The sequence below is a fragment of the Meleagris gallopavo genome, chromosome Z (genome assembly GCF_000146605.3).
Source record: "Meleagris gallopavo isolate NT-WF06-2002-E0010 breed Aviagen turkey brand Nicholas breeding stock chromosome Z, Turkey_5.1, whole genome shotgun sequence".
Taxonomy (NCBI): Eukaryota; Metazoa; Chordata; class Aves; order Galliformes; family Phasianidae; genus Meleagris; species Meleagris gallopavo.
In genome coordinates, this window is record NC_015041.2 from 28,995,677 (window position 1) to 29,016,355 (window position 20,679).

General features: G+C 35.6%; 2 protein-coding genes across 2 annotated transcripts in view; both read right to left on the reverse strand.

Moving 5' to 3' along the window:
• Window positions 1-20,679, reverse strand: part of LOC104915027 (FRAS1-related extracellular matrix protein 1-like) — a 197,618-nt gene that overhangs the window by 102,952 nt on the left and 73,987 nt on the right. The gene's annotated exons all lie outside the window — the stretch shown is intronic.
• LOC104915026 (palmitoyltransferase ZDHHC21-like) lies at window positions 1,857-16,560 on the reverse strand. Its single transcript, XM_019610476.2, has 3 exons — window positions 16,421-16,560; window positions 2,759-2,802; window positions 1,857-2,276 (listed from the first exon to the last, which is right to left on the reverse strand). The coding sequence occupies exons 1-3, from the start codon at window positions 16,484-16,486 to the stop codon at window positions 2,144-2,146; spliced, it is 243 nt and encodes an 80-aa protein (XP_019466021.1). The 5' UTR covers window positions 16,487-16,560; the 3' UTR covers window positions 1,857-2,143.

A 20,679-nucleotide genomic window follows, 5' to 3' on the forward strand; every position in this document is an offset into this window, starting at 1 on the left:
ACCTTTGTTTATGGATTGCTGCCAATTACGATCTTAAATTCTGAAGTCACATCTATAAATGCAGTGACAGAGAACAGTTGAATATTAGGCTCAAAATTTAAAAGAACAAAGTATTGTATTTATTTTTAAAGAGCGAAGGGAAGTCAGTTCACACGTTAAAAGCTCAGAAAAAGGTTAAAACTAAAGTAATTTTAAGATGATTCTTTTAGCAATTTCAATGATCAAAACTGTTAATTCAGTAAAGGAACATCCACCATAAGCAGTGACTGTATTAACATTTTAAAGAGCAGATCTAAAAATTCATTATGAATAGCATTCATGACAAATTTAGCCCTTCACTTTCAATGGACTGTTTGCAAATTTACTGATTCTCTGCAAATTCAGAGATATTTGAGATGTATACTCTGAGTCTGTGCCTTTGAGAATTACCATCACTTGGCTGTCATTTAATCATAGAATCATTAAATGGCCTGGGTTGAAAAGGACCACAATGATCACCTATTTTCAACCCCCTGCTAGTGCAGGGTCGCCAACCACCAGACCAGGCTGCCCAGAGCCACATCCAGCCTGGCCTTGAATGCCTCCAAGGATGGGGCATCCACAGCCTCCTTGGGCAACCTGTTCCAGTGCATCACCATCCTCTGAATGAAAAACTTCCTCCTAATATCTAACCTGTCACCATCCCTGGCAGGGTTCAAGAGGCGTCTGGATGAGGAGCAACGAGGTATGGTTTAGTAGCTTGTGGTAGGAATGGTAATGGGAGGACGGTTGGACTAGATGATCTTTCCAACCTTGTGATTCTATAAAAAAATTCTAAGGTGATTAATTTGTGATTAATTTAAAGTGGATCCTGGTCCTGTTAGAGTAGACAACAAACACCATAGGCATTGCAGCTGTGAATCTCCCATGAAAATTCACAGAACTTTCAAAAATCATCAGTATCTCATGCTAGCATTTGTACAGATATACAATGCTATCATAAATTACATAATTACAAAAGTCAAGCCAGTTTTGGGAATCATTGTCATTTCACCACAATGCAATTATGCTTTCTTTGGTTAATTACTTCTGTAAATAAAGGGCCCAAAACAAGCTATGGTAATCAGTATAGTACACTATCCCTTTTAGTAGCAAATATCTGTATCTCTATATAAATATTTTTAAGTATTTTCACAAATACTTCCCATTTATAAAAACCTAAACCAATTCCAGCTAACTGTGACTAAGGAAGAGAAAATGTAAAATGTTCATTACTCTAGCGACAATATACTATCTCTTATGGTACATTATGCTGACAAATTAAATATGCATTTTTAAAAAGAAATCATTCTTGTATATGTACCATACAATTTTGTTGTTGTTGTTGAATTATTGCAAAGAAGTCCTTGTGGTATTAGGGAAAACATGCTTTACATCTGCATATTTTACCCTGTGGCTTTTCATAGCTTTTGCTGACATAAATACATTAATATTTTCCACTGAGACTACATCTATTCAGAAGGATGACTGTAAAATGTAAGATCTCTCTATATAAACATATGCATGTTAAACATATACATATAACTTCTCAGACAAAAGTTTAGGAAAACGTCTCCTTTTTTTAAATGCTATCTTTTATAGTGCAGTGCTGCATGGTTAAAATCATGCATCACAAATAAATGGCAGTATAGGAGAATTTTAAACACATGCAGCAGAAACAAAGACCTCAATATTATCTAAAAGACCTACAGATAAAAAAAAAGTAAAAAAAAAAAAAAATTAAGACACTTAGTGGGAAAGCTAACAATCAATGTAAACTTCATTGTTTCCTACCAGAGGAAAAAAAAGAAAAGAAAGAGTCATTATTAGCAAACAAATACTCTAAGACTGCATTCCAGTCATTCATTTTTACTATTAACTTCAAAGGCAAATGAAATCCTTTAGGAAAGCTAATTTGAAAGTGAATATATCTAAATGTAAACACACAAAATATATTAATTTCAGACCAGAATCAAGACCACAGTTAAAATAAATTTTGGGACACGCTGTGATGTCTACAATTGGTGGGTAGTTTTTAATTGAGTTGAAGACTGTCACAGTCCTATCATCATAAAACCTGTAACGCACTTCCAGCATGGAGGAACCATCTGTGCCCACCATCCGTTTAGACGTGATTGGGAAAGTGGTAGGGAACTCGCAGTGGTTGCCTCTGTCTGAAAGGAATAAACCACAGGATCTTCCAGCGAGTGCCAAAAACTTCTGAGAAGGTCTGCTGCCATGGCTTTCGGGGCCTCGATCTACAGAAGACAGCATTATTAGTGAAAGACAGCACTCCCATGGTGCACTTCAGTCAGCTAAAACAAAACATGTTGGCTAGGGATCTATTACTGGAGTTTTTTCCACTGTTGCATGCAGCTGAAACTCAGCTTCAGAAAACAGAAATTATCTATGTCATCGATCAGCTAAAGGTAATTTTTTGAAGCAGAGGAGAACCTCAGAATCAATGAAATGTATGTCAAACAAATGATTTTTCATCTATATTTTTCTAAGAAAATGCAATTTCATTCATCTATTGTCAGAAAGGAAAAAGAATAATGTGTGTCTGCTTTGTATAAAACCAATTATTATAGGATTAGAGAGCTACTGCAAGAGATAGGAATCACTGGGTACACTAACATACAAAATAATTTAAACAGTGCCTTCAGTTCCTCGCCTCTCACACAATCAAACAAGCAGCTACTCCTTCAGCAAATAAATGTAGAAAGTTTACAGCACTTACATATCTTCACAACAGTTCAACATTTTCTCTATGCTTGTTGTGTCCTGTTGAAGAAAAGAAAACAGACTGAAAACTATTTCTTTATATTCCTATACATTAACATGCCATTCTGAAAGGAAATAAATAAAGCAGGGAACAATTATAAGCATATGATGCTTTGACTTTCATCCAGTAGGTCACATATTACTCGTATTCCATTACTCATATTACTCATATTCATTTTTACAGTTGTGAAAGCTGTGAGATTAAGTGTTCAAGAGTCGTCTGGATGAGGAGCTGCGAGATATGGTTTAGTAGCAGTGGTAATGAGAAGACGGTTGGACTAGATAATCTTACAGGTCATTTCCAACCTTGTGATTCTATGATTCTATGACTATATGCACAACAAATTTATTCAGTTTGTCAAGTGATTTTTACGAATATGATGAACACGATGTAACATTAGGTCATGTAATTTTACAGTGATAGCACACACCACAGAATATTAACAAAAACGACAGCATTATTAAAGTTCAAATAAATTCAGATATTACAATTAATTCACAAGACATTCAGAAGTAGCGTGCACAAAGTAAACTCTTGCCATATTTTTCATAAGCACTCATTCTAGACCTGGAGTAGTCCACTGAGATAACCACAGGAACTAAATACATTTATACCTTAATAAAATTGAACCATTAACGGAAGTAGTACTTTGAAAAGAAGGAACTAGTAAGAAATGGTTGCAATACTGATCTTAACGAGTATCATAATGCAAACATAATGCAAACAAAAAATCAAATGCTAAGAATATACCAGTCATTTCAGTTTCTAGAGTTACGTGTTAGAAGTAAATATGATTATTTTAAAACTCATCAAAAAATAAACAATATCCAGAATGAAGATGCCCCTTCTGCTAAGAGTAAACAAAATCATGCTTTCATGATCATAATTAACTTAATAAGTCACCAGGTTTTGTAACCAATAGATCAATTTAAGCTTTGATCATCTCCAAATAAAACTTCTAAAACTACAAACAATAGTGCTTTTCTCTCAGTTCCACACATGTATTTAATGAAAAGCTTGCTTTGTAGATAAGTATCACTTCAACTCCAGCAGAATTAGTGTTTCCAAGCACTGCCACAGTTCATTATGGCCCAAAATCATTAATCAGATCCAAAATACAATAATTTAAATATTTTTCATGGTTCCATCTTCTTGTCATGGCAGCTTGATATTTCCCTTCAATCTTCAGTCTTTAGGCATGTACATAATGCACCTGTCAGATTACAACAGCATTTGAATGAAACTGAGAGCTTGCCTTTATTATCCCAGCCATCCAGAGATGCAAAGGATGTGGCTTAATTAGGCTGTGACTTCATTAAGTCATCTGGAAACACTACCTAGCAATAAAACTGTGCTCCTTGGCTGTTCTTGCCATCCACTGCATTCAGTTCAGTACAGGCACTGCTGGGATTCTGCTACCATCTTTCACGAGCATCTGAAGGGCACTGGTAAAATGTTATTGGGATGTAACAAGGGAAACTCTGTAGCATCCCTACTTCACTGACACGTAGATGTGCTCAGTTCCCCTAGTCAAACTTCCATCTTCTAAATCTTCTTCCTGACCATGAGCAGTTTTGGAAGAGGATCCCTTTACTGCTAAACTGCACAAATTTAAATTCTGCCCTCTGGCCTACCTGCTGAACTCTACATTCACTCCTGCACAGGAGAGAAGTTGCCTATTCTTACTCCAACCTACCAGGAAGAAAATTTTTCTCTTTGTTTCTGTCAAAAAGGCATGCCCTGAGCAGATGATATAAATCCATTCTGGACCCACCATTAGGCGGATTTGAACAACTGCTCAAGAGTGAGAGAGGACCAGAAAAGAGACAGCAAATTGTAAATAATGGTTTTTATTCCAATTCCCATAAACCCTATGGTCCTGTCTAGCATATCAGCCTGCCTTCCCTCCCCTCACCTTCCACTGGTAGCAGCAAGAAAGCATTAGAAGACATTTTCCCCATTACAACAGGACTGGGCTGCACAGCCGAAGAATATTTTGTTTCCTTGGCCTAGCTTTTTGTCTTGTTCTTTTCTGACGAATGAAGATCACAAACAACTGAATAAATAAGCACAGATATTACTTCCATTACACATTAATGAGGTTATAACAGTGGTTTCACGACATGCCCCTTCCATAACTGCAAAAATATCACTGGGAATTATCTTCTCGTCACCTCAAGCTGTCTATCTGATGGTATGTTTGAAAGCACTGACTGTTAACTAATGTTTTCAGACAGTGCTATGCTAGTCCAGACTATAACTGATTTCCAGCTATCAAGGATTTACATTACCATTACACAAAAGGAATCTTAAAACAGCTTTGGATGCAGATACTCAGTAACAAACTAATACAGTAAGCACAGCCTCTTACTCTTTCTCCACATGGTCTGTTCATTAATGTGTTTGTAGTGCTACCTAAAACATTGTATTTGAGATTTTTAGAATAATTTCCTGTTAGGAGATGGAGTGGGGGGAGAGCAGTATTTCTCCTTAGTTGTCGTCATGGCACTGAGAACTGAAGGATGCTCAGTGTGTGCTTGTGTCAAAAAAGCAAACCTCTGCCACGTGCAAAAAGCACTACAATAGGACCTGCCGAAAGTGTCCACAAGAAAAGACTGTCAAACTTCCAAATCTTTCAAACATACTAAGCATTTTATTTGGATAGGAAGTCAAAGAAAATACTCCTTTCTTTCCTTCTTCTTGCATTAAAGTTCTAGAATATACTTTATCATCCTTTTACTTTACAGTAAAAGAACTGGACTAAACAGCCAATCTTTTGTTTCTGGGATACCTTTTCAGAACGTATTAAAAAAAAAATCTTTATAGACACATTTTAATAGCTGTGAGCTAGTGCTTGAGGGAACAGGAGGAAACATCTCTCTTTGAAGTTTAGCTACTTAACAACTGCTGGAGACTAACTTACCCAAATTCCCCCCCTGCTTCCCTCTCCCAACACCACTGCCAAACAGCTGGGCTCATTTGAAATGTATTTTAATTTGACAGTGAACCAATTTACCTTTTCACATGAAAGTGAAACTTCACAGCACCCCAGGAAACTCAGCAGCCCCTCTGGAGATGGAAGAGGAAGGAAAGGGAGATATATTCTTCTTTTAGAAAAGAAAAGAAGGACCAGGAGGACCAGAATAACCACTCTTCTTCTGAATGTATCCTGTTCATTAACGTATCTCATGAATGGCTTTCAATCAGAATATCACCTCAGTTACTTGTGCATTTAATGCATACAAAGGCTTTATTACAACATCGGCATTACTGCATTCAGCCTAAGAGGCTTTGTCTGTCTGCATATACTATCAGCTTGGATTACTATTAATAGAAGACTTCTAAGAATTTTTGGGTTGTTTTTTTTTTTCAGATTCATAACCAACGCTGATGTTTAAATGTTCTAAGGAGTTGGCAGTCTGACATCACGTGGTATGAACCACCTTGTTATACCTACTGAGACCTAGTAACCTCTATCTTCAAGAAAAATACTGACTTTACACTAAGTCAAAATTGACTAATGAGGAAACGATCAGTTTTACACAATGGGTCATGTGGTCCCCAAAGCGATTGGAAACACCTGGCTATTCAGACACACACCCACCAATAAGTGTCTAAAAGGAGAAAAAAAAATAAAAATCATAACCTAGTGAGAAAGGCAAAAGAAATCTGAGGAAATAAACACAGAAATCATTAACAGTGTATAACTTTAAAAGGCAACAAAGGGAAAAGTGCTCAGATTCTGACGAGGAGATATAACGTTTGGTTGTTTTCTCATTGAGGTTGTTTCTGGGTTAGTGGGTTGTTTGTTTTGGTTTGGTTTGGTTTTTTTTTTTTTGTCGTTAAGGACTTACTACAAGTTGAGCAGCTTGCCTGCTCTAAGTAAGCTACTGCAACAGCTAATTCTGTTAGGAATGATAGGAGCATTGAGAGAATTCTGTGGACTTAAGATTAATTTGCAAATGAATGAAAAAGAAATCTTTCACATCCATATTTTTAATAAGTATAATCAGCTGCCTCAAAAAAGAGGTTTCAAAAAAGATCCCATGCACTGTTTTACAAATTGTGATATAGAATGAGATTCATCATGAACTAATTTATGATGGAGCAAGCACATGGAAGAAATATTTTCCTCTAAGTGGTTCATGTTTTCCAAAGGAGAAGCAGTAATTCATAACTCACAGAATTAACTCCATGTCATGTAGCCACAACCTTTAGTTCAGTTTTACTTCTGTACTTGCTTGAAGTGATGCACAATCGATGCAGTTTTATTTAATTCTCATATTAGAAGAAGACAAGCAGTAAGCCCCACTTTCTTAATTGATTAATTTCAAATATCTAGAAATCTAAAAATTAGCTTGGAAGTATGATTACGTAGAAAGAGGAAAAACAAACAAAACTTTTTGCAAGTCTTCCTGAACTTGCAACCATTGCTTTCTCGTGGAAGTACCACTCTATCTGAATAATCCATCAACTTGTCATTCCTTCTACCTATCTTTTCTTGTTTGTATGGAAATGGCAGGTGAGCAGTTGAGGAATACTAAACACTGAGCATCTCACAAAAAGAACTTCATAGATTTCCCATGTTGGCATTAATTACATTTTGATTTTATATATGGCTACTTTTTAGCATTGTTTTCTTAATCTCGAATTCTTAGTTAAGAAAATACAATTAATTTTGTCAATATCAGGTTCAGTTTGAAAATTACTAGTTGAGTTCTAGCTTCTATGTTTTAAAATCCTTATATCAGAGAACTGCATGCAAAATGAAAAAAAAAGAAGCTATGGTATATGTGTAAGGAATATTCCTACACACTTCTAGTCTCTGATGCATTGTGTTTATAAGACTTCTTATGTATTTGTCAGTTATTACTAAATAATTCAGCGAAAGAAAACATGACAACAAATTAGGAGTGCATCTGCAAAGAAGATGGAACAAACATTTCCCCAGTCTATTTCAAATCCACGGTGTGTCAGGTGCAGGTGCCTGCTTGACCGCAAAACACATGACAAAACATGCACACTATATTTCTTGATACATAACAATAAAAGAAAAAAATATTAAGGAAAAAAATGCTTTGCAAAGCTAGCCATTGGCTGTCCTCACACTGAAGTCAATTTAATTGTCTCATGTCTGAATTTGACAACCATGCACTTGGTCTTGAGAAAGGGCATATATTGTTATTATAGTTACTTATTTTAAGCTGTTCCAAGGTACTTCTCTTATTAATTAGAAAAATTATAGAGTTATATCAGGACTTCTTCCCTGGGCAGTGAAGTGGATATTATTGGTGTGGTATTTTTCTTGCTTTCTTGCAAAATATAAAATAACTTTGACTAAATTTTCAAAGTACTGCACTTCTCTAAAACTAATGTAAATAATGCTTCTCAATAAAAGTATTCTCAATTTACCTAAAAACATGCCATGATTTAAAACAGATGAGATCTTCTGCCACTTTGGATGTTTTACACTTCAATTTATTTTGATACTTTAAATAGCTCATGAGAGAGCTTTTTAAAGGAAATTAAAGTTTTATTTCGATGGAAAGTACATAGACTTCTAGATTGGCAGGATATATTTCCTTAAAAATTAATCTAATTCCTTCTCAGTTTGAGAAAAATAAGTTAGAGATTCAATTTAAACAGTTAGCAAAGTCTCATTCAAAGACCAAGACCAATTAATTCCTAACCAATTAATTTATTGGACTTTATGTAGTCTTCTAATAGGAGATTTATGTATCAGCAGATTAAAAGTGGAGACAGGAAAAGGAGAATGGATAAGAAGAATGGAGTAGACACAGGCTGACAGGGTTCACATGAACTTATTTTCCATTGCATTTCTGATTTGAAATTATTAATTGGGTTTATACATAAACGCTTTCTGTTCTTCCTCTACAATTTGTATTTCACAGTTTATTATAACCGGGTAAAGTATATGCTTGCCTAGGAATCCTGATTTCCTAATTTTAAACCCCAATTTCTTCTGTGCTAAACTTAATTATGAGGATTAATAGTTCTTTGATTACTTTTCTGCCATCCTTGGGGAAAAAAAAAAAAAAAAGCTCTTATTATTTCACTCATCAAAATAGTATTTAATAGATTATCTGATTAAAGATATGATTACAAATACTTTTTAACTACGAGACACTTATTTCTCAAGAAAAAAGCATTTTAGCACAACTACAAAACTCGTGCTTGCAATATATTAAACAGTAAAACAGTAATGAATCAACACTGTAAAATATGGAAAGAATTTAACAGCCTTTTGATTTTGTTCATAGAATAAATTCACCTACATTGCATTATTTTGTTTCATCTCGGGTAAAATTTTGCCTGATGCTGATTCTACATGGAATTATATTTGTTTTTCTCCTTTTTTTTTATTATTTGTATTTCATTTTACATTGTGTTATTACATGAAATGATACTTTTTAAGGAATTAAGTGCTTGAAAATATTTCTTTAGGATAAAAACAAAAAATTAATTTCTGCAACTTCCACTTATCTCATTTGCTTAAAATGAAAGTTGCTTTCTTTTCTTTAATAAATATAAAATAAATGAAACCCTGATTAAAATGAACAATGTTCCTCAATACATTCTCACTGTATCAGTCACAGTAAGAAGTTCAATTGTTATGGGTTAGTAAGTTTAGGATGTCCATGTTGAGATATATCTGTTCAGCCTGACAACAAAAATACCACTGAAATACATTTGCTACTTGAAGGCAAAAAGGAGAAACACTGCAACAACAATACAAGATAGTACGTAACAAATATCAACACTCAAACATGCTTCTAAAGAGACAAATTTATGTGGATAGGCATCATATTGTACACCGGACAGACTGCTGAACACCAGCTGTTAAACTGTTTTCCTTTCCATCCTCCTCAAGGCAAATGAAGGGAAATTTCTCTACCACATCCACATAGCGTTGAGGCTCCAGGATACTGGTATATCACGGTGCACTGTTCAAACTATCAATTAACAGGAAACCCCGGCAGCATTAATTAAATTAATAAAGTCACTGTCCACTTAGGTTATGATAATACATATGCTCCCTTGCATAAAGAACATGTGGTATCTATTAAATTTATAGAAGTCCATCCATTACATAGTTTTGTCCCAGAAGAACAAGTTACTTACTAAGTAATTTTAAAAAAAAGTGTGTACCTGCTATATAGGCTTAAAATCACAGAAAATCCTACTTGATGGACCATAATGGAAAAATAAAGAAAATGTATATAAGTTCATACGGTTTGTTTGAACATATGGAAAAATGAAAACGCTAACTGTTTAGAGTTTGAAATAAAAAACAATCAAAGGTAATCCTTTAAAATTAGGGTTCAGATTAGTCTCTGCAAAGGATGCTGTTTAACTGAAACATCTGGTAGTGTTATGTTGAGAGACAGACCTTTTTTAACTTTGGAAATGAGATTAGTAGATCCGTTATTTGTAAGTGTCCGAGTAATTTCTAATTATTTTATCTGGGTCACAGATAATCCGCTTTTACAGGGCTCCCACAATGACATCAGAGGATCACTGCTGAACTGATTATCCTGTTACCTTCCACCATACATGGGAAGATGGGATTTTCCTTTTGTACAGAGGAAGAGAAAGAGAGAACTGATTGCTTTAGACAGGTGGCAGCCGACAAAACAAAAAACAGAGCAGATCTTGAGAAGAACCCAGCCCTCACATATGCAAAAGGTACCACACGCCTTACAACAGGCCAGAAAATCGAATATTTTTAGTACTGCCTGGTGCAACTTAAAAGCCTCACTGGATACAAAGTAGAAGTGTTAAAAAAGGAGTTGCTTTGCAACATATCAAGATGATCAGATAAAACATTATTTAAATGTATAATGTAGTACAGAACTACAGTCATATCTTGTGAATCAAATATAATTGATATGTCAGAATCTTACCATATCAGTCAAAAACATGTGTTTTTAACTGTTTTATTTCATTTAACTTAATTTCATAAAACCTGTGTTTTATTTCATTTAACTGTTGAAATTATGAAAAAATAAAATAAATACTGATTTCTGTAAGCAGAACAGGAACAGGATCCTATGATTCTATGAGCGAAACAGACAAGTGTAAATGCCAGGGCTGGTCCTTAGAAATACATACTCAAGTAACCTGACAGTTTCACCTTTTTAAAGAAGACTAGATTACAGCTCTTTACCTCTTGTAATCATAAATTTGAAGCAATCTATAGCTGATGAGAAGACTTTTTTTATTTCCTCTTGGTGAATTTATGTCTTTTCATATGAATAAATTTGGTTTATATGCACTTTGCTAGGAAAACAAATATCTGTTGTGCATAAAAAACAGTAAGAGAAAATGTGAAGAAAATGTGTCTCCAGAAAGGAAACAAGCTTCTGGACACTATTTAACTTCTAATCAAATTTTATTATGTGATATAAGGATAATTACAGAAAAAAAGAAGGTAAATGGAAATAAAATGAAGTAACATCTGCTCTTCGAGATTTGCTCTTAAGTTCAGTGCAAAATATTCTTCCTAAACAAACACTGCATTTGTCATTGCAGTACTGCTTACGGGCGTAAGCAGTAGTTACTTGAAACAGCATACTTTGGATGTTTTTGTAGAAAACTTATTTTTTTTCTACAATGGAACTGTCTCAAGCAAAACATTAATTTATATATAAATACCATTTTTATGGTTTAAAACAAACTAACAAATAACAAATATATTCAACATCTCTCTGCCTTGATGAAGTAGTTTGGAAGCACTTGTACTAGAGCTATATTGTTAACTTGTTCTTCTTGCAGTGATTGGGAAATAATTGCTCATGAGAGAGTCCTAGCTAGAAGCCATCTGAACTAAGTGGTACCAATTATAAGTATTCACAGCAGAAGAACAAATTTTTTTTTTTTTTTTTAACTTACTGTACTATTCTAAGCTTGCCTTTGCTGCCCAGAAATCTACAAATACTGACTCACCTCCTGTTAAGAAAGACAAAACTTAAATTTGCCGGACAAGCAATGACAGGGAATAGAGGACTGAAAAAGGTATTGTAATGCACAGGAAACAAGCAGGCCTTCAATACTACATGATCTTACTTCTTGGGTGAAACTGATTTCTACCACCCAGCTCTTCAGAAGCACAAAAATGGTTAGTAATAAAACTAATTGTTATGCTGAGAATTTAAGAAGAGCATCCTCTAAATTACAATCTGAGATTTTCTCCTTGTTTCAGAGATTTCTAAATTAGAAATAATTCAGTTATTTTTATGCAAGAGAGGAAGAAGTGCTAAAATTCAGGAAGATCAGGAGAGTAAAGGCAAACAGAGGTTTGGGAAAGAACTGCAGGAGAATGACAAGAACCACGTGCCCTTCCTGCTACAAGTGTGTTACACATATGCTAGTTTCTAGAGAGAAAGCACTAATCTCATATAAAGTGGCCACCTCAGCTGCTCCCCAGTTCATGAGAATAATTCATGTCAAAAGTTCTTCTAAGGACAGTTTTTGCCAACCAGCTGCTCTACTCTCATTGTGGGAAGTCACCTCCCCTGCTCTTTGACTGCCTGAACCTTGATGACATATTAATAGCAGTGTGCTCAAGATACTCCAGCAGTAATACCACAATAAGAAAGATGGAACAGATACGACAGATTAATGCATACTGAGTAACTTGGTCTGGTAGTCACTTTGCACAAGAGCCATAAGTACACAAGTTACAATGGTTTTATTTTTATCAGAGACAAGGCTTTATCCAGGCATCTATCAGTATCCACTGAACACACTTGATAGAGGACAACAGAAGATAACACCCCCTTTTAGTTTAGGAACTCTTACATTAAAGGATCTACTGTTATAACCAAGGAGACTTGCACAATGACAGATCAGACAACTGCACAGCAACACTGGAATTTAGCAAGTGTCAGCACCCAAAGCAGAATACCTCACCTGCATTTCATAATATGTTTTGCTGTTTTTAGCTACTGCTCTGTTTCAAACATATTTGAGTATCTTGGGTATGCTCTTTCCATCATGAGTTAGACCTTTCTGATTTCAGAAAAAAAAGCATCAAGGAGAGAAAATGCCAATATTTCTTAAATCATATGGCTTATTGAGCAATAATAGCTTAATTACCAAAAGAGGAATTCTGCTCAGAAAAGTGACGTACAAAAAGGGAACAACATGCAAATGCATTCTATACATTCAACTTTACCTGTCCTGCTGCCGTGGCAAAAAAAAGATAAACTAGCAGTTCTCCTTCTACAAGCATGAACAATCTGTACAAGCACCACAGTGCTGTGAAAACTGGGGAGTACCTATCTTGCTTCACAACTGAGCTACATTCCAATCATTTGTCTTCGAGCAGTCGTCATACTGTGGAAACCATCCACGCATACAGAAGCAAGAAGGTGTCATTTCAGGTACTAGCTCTTTACTATTGATGATGCTAAAGAAGGAAGAAGACTATGGTTTCATATAGCACGTTTCTTCTGTGTGACTGACAGTAAGCCTTAGGTGCTTCTATTATTTTTATTTAGAGACAGGAAATATAAACTATTGGCTTGGTGTCTGGAAAGTTATATAATGATTGCCTGCAAGTTCATTTTATGGAGATCCAAAAAGTTTTGCTACTACACTAAGAGTCAAATTTAGATAAATCTTCATTTTTACCTTTCAAAATCCAATTTTGGCAGAATTTGAAATACAGGTACATAACAAAGATAAAACCCAACAAACTTGAACTTACTTAGCTCATCTAGCCAGAGGCCCATGCTCTCTTCCATCCCACTTGCAGATATCTGTGCTGTTTCAGCAAGTGCATTATCTCAAGAATCAGAGCAATTAAAGTAACCGTGCATGCCTATGCTTGCGTTTCTTTTAAAATAACCTCAAACCTTCACTACTAGTCTCTAATTGTCTAAATTGTGGTAATTATTTTGTCTGTACCTTACAATAAATTTCATCATGAATTCATCATTTTAAATAGAGTTCACTTCAGATAAAATTTGCTCTATTCATGCAGGAATGCTTGGTGCTGAACTCCAACACGGTAAACATGTTACTACTATTTCTAAGCGACCATATTTTATTGTTTCTACAGGACATAAAAATGCATCTACGTTGCACCTAGCACTGTGGGTGGACACATCCATTTACTTTGTTTCTCTGTTACAACATCACAAGTGCCTTTGGGAAGCCTTGAAAGTACTCACCTGCTGCCCTCTCATCTGCCTTTTCCACTGGCTACCCAAAACTTTTGGGAAGTGCTCACAGAGAAAGCAAATCCCCACACTACAATACTGTACAGTTAGATTTTCTGACACAAGTTACAGACTAAGCACAAACTCAACAACAGATTGGGTTTTTTTGTTTGAAATTTGACTAGCAGGACTGAAACACTGAAACGGGTTAAACAGGGAGGCTGTGTTGCTTCTGTATTTGGATATATTTGACAGAGGAGACTACCACTGAATAAACCTTTCTATGCAGCTGGCCCTGCTCTGAGAAAGGGTTTATCCTTCAGAAGATCCTTCTAGCCTATATTCAGTGAGTCAATGCAACAGTAATCGCGTGGGGTGAACAGAGATCCCAATTACAGATTTCTACTTCCCAGTAATCCCAGACCTAAAACACTGTGCATAAAAAGCAAGCATAGAAGTTCCACTTCAGGCAGAGTGCAGTAACAGGCCCTACTTCAGACCTTTACCTTCTGCTGTCTGACTCTTAGAGACTGTATAGTCTATCTGTATCTGCAATTTTGTGGTGTGTTCGTTTGTCAAATATGACAAAAGAAATTATCTAGGCATGCTGGGGCTCAACAACCCACAGAAAAGGAGGTTGATCTTGAAAACATTATTTTCAGCTCCTACCTGTTTCAGGGCAGTAGCCAGCTCAATAGGTGCAATGGGATGTACAACATAGTATGCTACAGAACTGGCACAGAGAATGCAGCTTTTCATTATTATTTTGTAGGCCAGTGGCAGCCTAACTGCATAAGGAGTCAGACTGGTGAAAGAACGTACTTAGAGTTCATGCGCATTACAGAGGCAGTGCAGTAGGTATCGTGTGTCAAAATACAAATGTTCCAAGTTTCAGGTGTGTCTGACAATTGGTTTCACTCAGTTTTTCTTTCATGTACATTAACAGTATAGGTGGACACTGATAGTACCGAAATTTAGTGTAGCTTCTGGCAGCAACAGGCAGAACTGAACCATACATGTAGGTTTTGTTTTGTTCTCTCCTGCATCACGTCTGTGTTTTGGCATAGTACTAAAAGAGTGGCTTTTTGTTTCTTCTCATATAGCCATTTAACAGACTCAAAAGACATGCTCAATTCAGCATACGAACATTAATGATTCTTGAGTTTCTGTCTCCCTCCACCAGCGGGAGAAGGAGTAGAATCCAGATGTCTGCACCACTTTAGCTTGATACCTAACAAGGCAAAACTCTGAAGTACACAGACATAAAGATGTGTGCAGGCATTTAAACACAGAGTTGAGTTATCAGCTAGACCCTGGAACAGAAATCAGGCACACGAACAAAGGGGTGCAAGGGTAAACAGAGCTAGAGTTGAGAGAGTAGAATGCCAGAAGATTGCTAGACAGCGCATTATTTTCGCAACAGTTACACAAGGATCAAAAGACAGTAACTCAAAGAAAGAAAACACAATGGAAACAATATTATTTTATCTAAAAGATTTCAAAACTATACGGTATTGTTTCCTTTATTCCTCACAAAGGAATTACACATTACAACTAGAAGTTTTCCATTATGCATCTGGTAATGCCAGAATTAGTTCTCAGGTAGATCTCAATCAGCTGTAGTCATAAAGACGCAGTTATCTTGTACTTCACTGTGTCTAAAAAGTGTCTGGCAAACCAGATCATACATTCTTTTACATATGTAGAGGTCTGACTGAAACACTATCTTTGTTCAACACTGGAGTACTCTAAACATTTCTATGTATTCTTAATGCAATTTTACAGGATTCACTAGCAGTGATTCATTTCGAATGCACAGAAGCAACAAGTGCTTTCTTCTCACAGATATTTATTAAATTACTAAATTCATTTAAGTAAGAAACTTTTCCATGTAGAAGTGGTTTTACGGGTTACTCGTTTCCTTCTATACATTTAAGTATAGAATATGAATTTGTACTGTAACAATTTAGTGTAATACAGTCTCATTCTACAATTTAGTAACTGAGAAGATATGAAAGCTTGTTTATTAACATTCTTAAGAAAAAGTGTATTCCTCAAAATGTATGATTTATCAGCAGGCCTCACTGTCACAAATACTGAGACCATGGCATGTAAGAGTTTAAAATTAAAAACAAATATCAAAATATAGCAAAGTAAGGACTTTGTATGCTTTATCAATCCATAACAATGTAAGGTTTTATTTTATTAACACAAATCAGGAAATTGCTTTGATAGGTGAATTATTAGACACCGGTTTGACAGAAGGCTTCTTAAGATTTCCTTGAAGACAAGATTCTTGATAAACCACATAACGAATAAGTGGAAATAGTGAGAGATTGTCCTTTAAATACTATATGATTTTTTGTTTTTATTAATTTTATCAAAAATAAAGTGAATATGTATTTCTAAAATTAAGGGATTAGATACTTACAGTGAAAATACCAATTAGCTGAGTGTAAAAGAGTCCACTTATTCCACATAATATTATTATACCCATAAAGGCAGATATTCTTAGAAGAGCAAGTTCATGTCTAAATACAAAAACATCCTAGAACAAGACAAAAAGGAGAGAAACATTTTAGAACTTAAAAATTAATTTAAGTCTTTGAACTGATTGTACATACTAGATAAGTACCATTCTAGATGATTTACAGCTAGAAGCAAACACCAGATTTTAAGTAATGTGGCAATTAATTGATTTATTTGTGTGTTAAAATTATAAAACAATCATTTATGTACATAAACAGTTTTTTCACTATTCTGCTAAAAATTCAGATATTTAAATTGAGGGAATATATTAAGCTCAGATGAGTTGTTCCTCATTTTTCCACCTTCATCAGTGTCAGACTGTTATACATAAGCTTTAAAATATAAGAAAGCCATTATGTTAAAGTCTAATGTATAGAACTTACTGTCTCACAGCCACAACAAATTTCATTTTAGCACCATCTCTTTATCATAAAAATAGTAGCATTCCTAGCTTAAAGACAGTATCTAAAAAAATCAAAGTATCTCAATTTTCTTGACCTAACTGTAATGCGGCCTATTACTCCACATTAACTTATCTTTACTCAGCCTCAAGTGGTAGCTTATCACATTGGACACTGGTGCACAAAAAAGTTGTCTCAGAGCAGAGGATATGAATTTACTGTACCACCTGCTCTGGAAAGTCTGATTTTAGCTAGTAGAAAATATGAAAAGCACAAGCGAGTTTTAAAGCTTTTTTTCAAAGGATAAAGCACCTTATTTTTATCACAGAAAAACATTTGTACATTGCAGTTACTGTAGATGTACTGCAAGTTCACACCCCATCTTATCCTTTGATAATGAGTTAGCACACCCATTCTCTTAGTTCTAAGTCATGATTATGTTCTCAAGGCTGTCTTTTGAATGTACACATCTGTTCTTCCACTTAGAAAAGCCAGATCACAGCAGGAAACTATTAAAACCTCTCAAGTATACTATAAATTACAACCAGAACATAAAAGTGAAGTGAATGAAAAAAAAAAAGATTCCTACTGCTTTTGAGCTTTTGAACTTTTATTCTTTAAGCTCAACCACTTGGACTCAAGGAAGAAGAACTCAAATTCAGGAATACTGGGGTTTAATTGAGAAAACACACACACACACACACACACACACACACACACACAATTTTAAAAGGCATAGGATTTTACCTTTATTTCCACTAAGTTTCAGAATATAAACCCAGGAAGAAGTTTATAGTGGCTACTAAGTCAATAATAACTGGAAGAACTAGAAATCACTAATTAAACAGCTAAATGAAAAACCAAAAATCAAAATGCACTCTCTTTTTCTAAACTGGTAGCCAGCTCTTGTTAAGACGGGATGTAGGGAACGTATTCATTTCCATTCTATTTAACTGTTTTTTATTCAGTCAACTAGTTAATTAAAATTACACCATCTCAAAATCAGTCACGATAATTTCAGTTTCCCATTTAACCACCTTCCCCAACATTTAAAGAAAAACAAGGTTAGATACTAAGTTCTGCAAGATACATAAAATATCTTCATATCTTCATTGATAGCGTTTTGTTGATCTGAAATGTTTCTATGCATTTATCCTTATCTTGACAGAAAACACTAAGATGTAAAAGAAGACTGCTAGCAGTGAAGTCACATTCTGGATCTAGCATTATACATTCCCATTAATAAAAGTGATACATACAACCTCCCAAGAGTTTGATGGACATCTTCTCCTTGAACGCAGTCTTCAGAACAAAACAGTAAATAAATTTTTAAAATCACCTAATACCAAATAAAACCTTACTGTAAGTAATAAGGAACACAGCTTTTCCCTTTGAACTCATGGTAAGACAAAAAAACTCTCTCTCTCAATTCAGTATTACCAGGCAAGATATAGTGAAAGAAAATTTAATTAATTTTCTTTTAGTGAAGACCAAGAACTCCTATCTCTCCTTCCTCCCTAAAACATGAAAGCGTCTACAGCAAAAGAAGCAAAGCTGCTGAATTACTAATGAGAAGAGGTGACATCCTAAGTATTTTTTCCCCAGCCGCTATACGTCCCTAGGGGAATCAAAGTCTCATGCAGTGATGAACTAGAAGTCACTACCGAGCCCTCACCTAGCAATCTGCGGAAACAAGACAGTATTTTTCTGCAGAAATCCAAATCATTTGCAAAAATAGAGCTACTTTTACAATTTTACTCTGATACAGAAATGTGTCATTCCATGAAAGCAAGAAACATTCTAAAAGGAATTCATTTAAATCGTAGCAATGATAATCACAGTATCATAGAATGGCCTGGGTTGAAAAGGACCACAATGATCATCTAATTGCAACCCCCCTGCTATATGCAGGGTCGCCAACCAGCAGATCAGGCTGTCCAGAGCCACATCCAGCCTGGCCTTGAATGCCTCCAGGGATGGGGCATCCACAGCCTCCTTGGGCAACCTGTCCCAGTGCGTCACCACCGTCTGAGTGAAAAACTTCCTCCTAATATCTAACCTAAATCTCCCCTTCTCAGTTTAAGACCATTCCTGCTTGTCCTATCACTATCCACCCTTGTAAACAGCTGTTCCCCTTCCTCTTTATATGCTCTCTTCAAGTACTGGAAGGCCACAATGAGGTCTCCCCGGAGCTTTCTCTTCTGCAAGCTGAACAACCCTGGTTCCCTCAACCTTTCTTCATAGTAGAGGTGCTCCAGCCCTCTGATCATCTTAGTGGCCCTCCTCTGTACCCGTTCCAAGAGCACCATGTCTTTCCTGTATAATAATTACACACTTAGCATGTTGCTGCTTTATACGTGAGTTCATCTCAATCTGTTTTTATTATTCTTTCCCAGGACTGATAAAAAAAATATTACTTAATAAGCAAACCACAGAAAGGTACTATAGATCAGCCCAAGACTAGACAATAAGTAATTGATCCCTCTTGCCAATGTCCTCTTGTTCAAACATAATTTAGGGACTCACTCATCTCAGTGTACTAACAGTATTAAGACAGCTTGCCTCTGTCTCCATAATCACACAAACTGCATTCAGAGCAAGAACGACACAGAGCCACGAACTGTGAGCATACATAAACTAATCATCAACACACAAACTTTCTCGCTTAGAACAGTAGAATTTTGATTCACAGCAGCTTTTTTCCACATGTGGCACAGCTGACATTAGTGGTCTTGCTGTAGATGTAATATACACTAATTTAACAATGAAAGCAGCACTTTAGGAAGCCAGCCCCCTTCTCTTTTTTGGTTAACATCATAGTATGACCGTTCTGTCTAATCATCAGTACAAATGGCTTGTTGCCTCACTTTTCCTACTTCCTATATAACTCAGATATGCTGTGTCCATTTCACGCTTTCCCAGCATAGTTTTTTGCCTGTTAAGAGAGGCTCTTAAGCTCCCATTAGCCACTACTTCTACCTGTACAAACCAGAAAGACTGAGGATTACTTGAGAAAAGACATGGATAGAAATGTGTGGAACAGAAATTTGGCACAGAATAAGAAAGTGAGGGCTGTATTGCAAACTATAAGGTATAACATTTTTATCTCAATAATTACCAAAACTTTCCACAGAAAGCAAATCTCCATGACACAGAGTCAAACAAGACTTTCTCTTGTCTCTGCCCCATGGCGGAGCATACACCATGTCTTAATTTCTAAGCATCAGCTGTCATGGATGATCCCTGTAACACATACTAACGTTGACCACTAAGACTGTTACAAGTTTATCCTTACACATAATAAAGAGGTCAAAACTGATGAGTACAGCCCAAGGTCATAATAAATAATACGACCATTATTGCTATTATTCCCAAGGGTTTACAATTTTAGGAACAGCACACTTAGTACAGAGGACACAGCTTCCTGCAGAACTAATCCAGGACTATTGTCTGTTCTGGAAGAGATACTAAGTGAAAACAACCATCAAGCTTCAAAAATTTGTGTTTAAAAAGTAATACTCATTCAATTCTGCTTCTTTACAAAAACATGCTACATAGTATATTAACTGCTAACAAAATACAGTAACATTCCATCTTTCTCTTAGGAAAGGAACACAGAATAAGCTCCATACACGATAATCTGTGTATTTACTCTCAGTTGCAAATGTCTGGCATTTTTATCTCAGTCTGGTGATAAAGTCAGTCTATCAATCTGTATACCACAAAAATACAGAAGAAAGCCAGGCTGCCAAGTTAGGGA